This window comes from Penaeus chinensis, chromosome 35 (assembly GCF_019202785.1).
Source record: "Penaeus chinensis breed Huanghai No. 1 chromosome 35, ASM1920278v2, whole genome shotgun sequence".
NCBI classification, from domain to species: Eukaryota; Metazoa; Arthropoda; class Malacostraca; order Decapoda; family Penaeidae; genus Penaeus; species Penaeus chinensis.
Window position 1 is genome coordinate 9264285 of NC_061853.1, and position 5000 is coordinate 9269284.

A 5000-nucleotide genomic window follows, 5' to 3' on the forward strand; every position below is an offset into this window, starting at 1 on the left:
TTAACATTTGAAAATAGTCCCTCAGAAGTTGAGCAAACATTTAACATGTCGAGTGAAACTTACCCGCCTATATAATATAACTCAAGACGTGTATGGGTGTTACATAATTATAAAACATTAATAAAAACCCTCTTTATTTTTTCTTCCTCAGATCTCTCACTTCATTGCCTTCACTCTCTACCTCCTGGCGAAGAATCCTGAAGCCCAAAGGAAGCTTCAGGAGGAGGTAGACCGGGTACTGAAGGACAATCCTGAAACCCTTACTCCATCCCACATCTCGAAATTATCATACCTGAAGGCCGTGACGAAGGAGAGTTTCAGGTATGTAAAATCTGAAGTGAATGCCATATATATGAAAGAGGGATACATGCAAACAAAGATTCGTAAAATGATTATATGCATCTTTCCTTAGGGTATTTCCTGTGGCAATTGCGCTCTTGAGGGAGCTTAACACTGACGTCGTGTTATCAGGATACCATATTCCAAAAGGCGTAAGTTTTTGTATTATTATTATTATTATTATTATTATTATTATTATAATTATTATTAATGTCATAATCATCGTCAATATTATTGTTACTGTAAACTGCGGAGTTGAAATCGCTTCAATGTTTATGTTCAATGGAATGATAATTGGCACACACACACACACACACACACACACACACACACACACACACACACACACACACACACACACACACACACACACACACACACACATACACACACACACTTAACAACTACACACAGCCCCCCCCCCAAAAAAAAAAAAAAAAAAAAATCAGCTTGAGTTTGAATGTGTTACTGCATTATACGATTATAATGAGTTAATCTTGTAAATGTATAGCTAAATCATGATGTGTGAGGGTCCATATGGGCAGCCCATCAAGACTGAATGAGCCGATTGTGACTTAAAAAATAATCCTTAAAACGAAAAATACTTAATATGTGCAAAGGGATTAAAATATTTCAGAAGAACATTAAAGGGGTTAACCGAAAGTCGAGTAACTGGAGGTGTAGGTAAAACAAACGTAAAATACAAAAAATCTCCCTTTGTTTATTGGAAGCTACATGGAATCTCGTGGCTCTTCCGGATTAATTATTGGTTAAAAGAGCTAACCAGGAAATACATAAATCCCCGAATAACTATCTCGTATAAAATGATACAAAAAGTTCCTCTCGTCGCCTAGCCTCCGAGCTAGTACAGTGGTTGGTAACGTGTCGGCCTCACATCCGAGGGGTCGGCGGTTCGCGCCCTGCCAAGGAGCGAGAAGTTGCAATTGTGGTCTGGAGGTTACTGCTGTGGCTGGGCACCACGCCGGGTAAGGACTAAGCTCAGCCGAGTCAGCACCAGCTGACACACGTTAGCGAGTCGGCATTAGTCGACACAGGCCGGGTTCCCTTCATGGGCATAACCCGGGCGAGGCTTATTTCGTATATCAGACTTACCGTATATTCCTCTCGCCACAATTAATTGGCGAGAGGCGGGAGTTTTTGGGTCCTCATGATAAACATTATATTTACTTTTCATTGTTATTAGTTTTACTACATATACATCCAGGGAGGTCTTTTGCTAATATCTAAAGTACATATATTTAGCTATATATTCCTCAAGCAGTGGCTTAAAATGTATCAGAAAAAGATATCTTGACAGGTGGCGCCCGTTCTCACAACGAAAACGACGCGAGGGGAGTAACTAGTTATCGCTGGCCCTCACGGGAACACTACAGCTTTACGTTTGTTTGTTTGACCTACACCTGCAGTTCCTCGACTCTGAATTAACCCTATTATGTTCTTCCGAACTATTTGAATCCCTTTGCACATATGTTCTTTTCGTTTGCTTATTTTATTTTGATAAGTTTTAAGTATCATTCTAAAAGGGGCATTCACTATCGGCTCAGGCAGTAGTGAAGGGCCGCCCATAATACGGACGCGCACACCACAATGAGATGGAATTTTCGATTGACCCACTATTAATTTTTCTATGCCAATAGGTCATCCCAGACCAAAGGGCACATTAATAATGTTTTGACGTGTGTGTGTGTGTGTGTGTGTGTGTGTGTGTGTGTGTGTGTGTGTGTGTGTGTGTGTGTGTGTGTATGTGTATGTGTATGTGTGTGTGCGCGGGCGTGCGTCTGTGTAACCGGCTACTACAGTAATCTGAGCTTCATTTAGGTCATCCCAGTCGAAAAAAAAGTTGGGACTTGCCACAGTTGTTGACCACTTTTGTTGACCACACCCAGCACATAGTTCTGATGATGAACTACGAAGACGCCCAGAAGGAAACAGCTTTCCCGCGGCCGCGCGAGTTCCTGCCGGAGCGCTGGCTTCGGGGGAGCGAGCTCGCCGCGTCCCACGCCTTCGCGCTCCTGCCCTTTGGTGTTGGGACCCGGATGTGCGTCGGCCGGCGTCTCGCGGAGCAGGAGTTGTACGTTTTCCTGGCGAGGGTGAGTGCATGGGAGTTGCAGTGCAACAGGTTACGATCTTACCCATGTAGATAATGCAATATGTAGATTCTTAAATTTGAGTGAATATGCAGGTCTTTGTACACACACACACACACACACACACACACACACACACACACACACACACACACACACACACACACACACACACACACACATACACACACACAGACACGTTCGTTTCATCGTCATAAAGAGCACTTTGATCCCCGCGTCAGGAGACCTGACCTAACCCTTCCCCCCTCTCCTCCAACCAACGCAGGTGATGCAGAGATACAATGTGGATTACAACTACGGTGACATGGACAGCAAGATGCAGCTTTCCTTGAAGCCCACACAGCCCCTGAGGTTTTCATTCACGGAGCGACGCCCTTAGGAGAAAAGAAGGCACAACGAAGAGGAAATGTAAATAACAATAGGGATAATAAAATATTAATAGTCATAGAATGTGTATGTAACACAAGAATCAATATGCTCACGTTAATGCGCTCTATCTCATAATTGTTCTGCATGAACGTGACCATATCGATGCTCATGCTATAGATGAAAGTTTAGATCAACGTAACATTTAATATATGTAATTACAGCCAAATAGTCTGAGAATACCTTCCGATGCGTAAACCTTATTTTAGTCAGTGATTACAACAAATACTACTTCTACTACTATTAATACTGTCATTACTACTAATATTAAAACTTTTTGTTTAAATTTTGCCGTGTCGTTATTTTCTTTTCTTTGTTTTAGGGTGGGGAGGCCTCGCAACTCCCCGCATAGGATCAAACGTCGGCGCGGTCTGTTCTAGTTTCCCGACTTTATGTAGAGCGAAGTTGGACATAAGGTACAGTGAAAAAAACAAATGCCAATCCTGTACAGATTAAAGAAAACCGTCAGTTAACAAATATTTGCGGAATAAGTTTGTACAATCGACATTATTGCATTTTGAGATCATTGTATTCTTGTTGATTGAAAACACCAGCGTGTCCGAGAGTACTTCGAACGTCACTCGTCACATCAAAAACCTTTATAATCAACTTTTTTCTTAACATATTTACATTTTATATATCGTTTTTTTTTCACTTATTTAAGAGCGGATATTGTTCTATAGCTAAACTGTATGAACTACTAAGAAATTCATATGCATAACTATATATGTAAAAATAAGAAATGTAAAATTACGATGATCTTCAGAGTTACACTGATCAATGAGCTGCCTTGTTTCAAACGTTTACAGCTATCAGAGTCAAGTGAATAGACTACACCATTAATCTGTAATAAAATGTCATTTCATATACACGCACACAGGCCTATGTGTGCTACTGATGCGGGGGAGTCCATATTATATTGTATACGGCGGTGTAAAACATTCACATTTATTTATTTCCATATTAAAGGTAAATTGATAAAGGGATAAGGCTAATGTAAAGATAGCCAAATAGATATGGATGATATTGTTAATAAATTTATGCCAAAAATGGCATTCCTTATTAATATTTTTATTTTTTACTACGAATCCTTTTAATTTACATTGTTTGTTCGAAGAGGCCATTGCCTGCGTGTTATTTGACTGCACTCTGCTATTAAAGAAAAAGTGTAATATCATGCTTCCTTCCCTCTAATCGTGCATTTGGGCGAGTACATTTACCTCGTGGATCCGCAGACTTGTGTGAAACTTACCGAATTTTAATGACAAAACAGGTAAAAAGACAGGAGAAACCGTAGTGATCATAGAATAGGCACTAGGAATGAGAGGGGACAAATGCTAGCCGATTTTGCGATGGCTCGATCACTCAATATTATGAATACATTCTTGTGGACCTGGAAGTCGCCATCGGACATCGAAAACGAAATTGACTTCCATCATTACAAATAGGCGCGATTTAGTAAAAAAAATTGGAGGTTATCAATAAGTAAACGTTGACATACGAAAACCGCAGCTAAATTGAACTAACTTGAAGACCAGAGCGACAGAATTTAGCCTTAATACCCAAAACAGATATTCACTACTCATCGACGAAGATCTCAACATAGATCAAATCAGCAAACAGCTCAATAGAATAGGGAGAAATCAAATGTATTCAATAAAGAAACCAGACGATGAAGTGACATATAGCAAAAATGAAACCATAAGGGTAATGGAAGACTTTTACAGGGATCTATACAACTCAAATTAACAGCCACGGATTGAAACAAACGCAGTAACTATAGACGTACCTAACATCACAACAGAAGAAATAAAAAGCGCTTAATTAACAAATGCCATCTCAACAGAAAAAATCCGAAAGCCTGGAAACACGTAAAAAATATTTTGATACATAAAATAATAATAATAATAATAATAATAGTAATAGAAAGGATCTAAAAAAAATACCGACCCATATGTTTCCTTTCAGTTACTTACAAACTGTTCATAAAAGATCACAGTTCGCATCTCTAACAGTACTAGATCCTAACCAGCCTAGAGAACAGTCAGGCCTTCGCAGTGGATTCTCAACAACAGACCGCATCCACATGCTCACCCAAAATAAGAG

General features: G+C 39.8%; 1 protein-coding gene across 8 annotated transcripts in view; it reads left to right on the top strand.

Annotated features, from left to right (window-relative positions):
- LOC125044429 (probable cytochrome P450 49a1) overlaps nt 1-3956 on the top strand; it is a 14292-nt gene extending 10336 nt beyond the window's left edge. For 6 of the 8 annotated variants that reach the window (XM_047641092.1, XM_047641099.1, XM_047641096.1 and 3 more), the window contains 4 exons: nt 152-321; nt 413-491; nt 2247-2450; nt 2734-3956. In XM_047641092.1, coding sequence (XP_047497048.1) covers nt 152-321; nt 413-491; nt 2247-2450; nt 2734-2847 — 567 coding nt within the window. In that variant the 3' untranslated portion in view covers nt 2848-3956. The remainder of the gene's footprint in view (nt 1-151; nt 322-412; nt 492-2246; nt 2451-2733) is intronic. The other 2 variants (XM_047641093.1, XM_047641100.1) reach the window with 2 other exon arrangements.
- Nucleotides 3957-5000: the final 1044 nt, after the last annotated feature.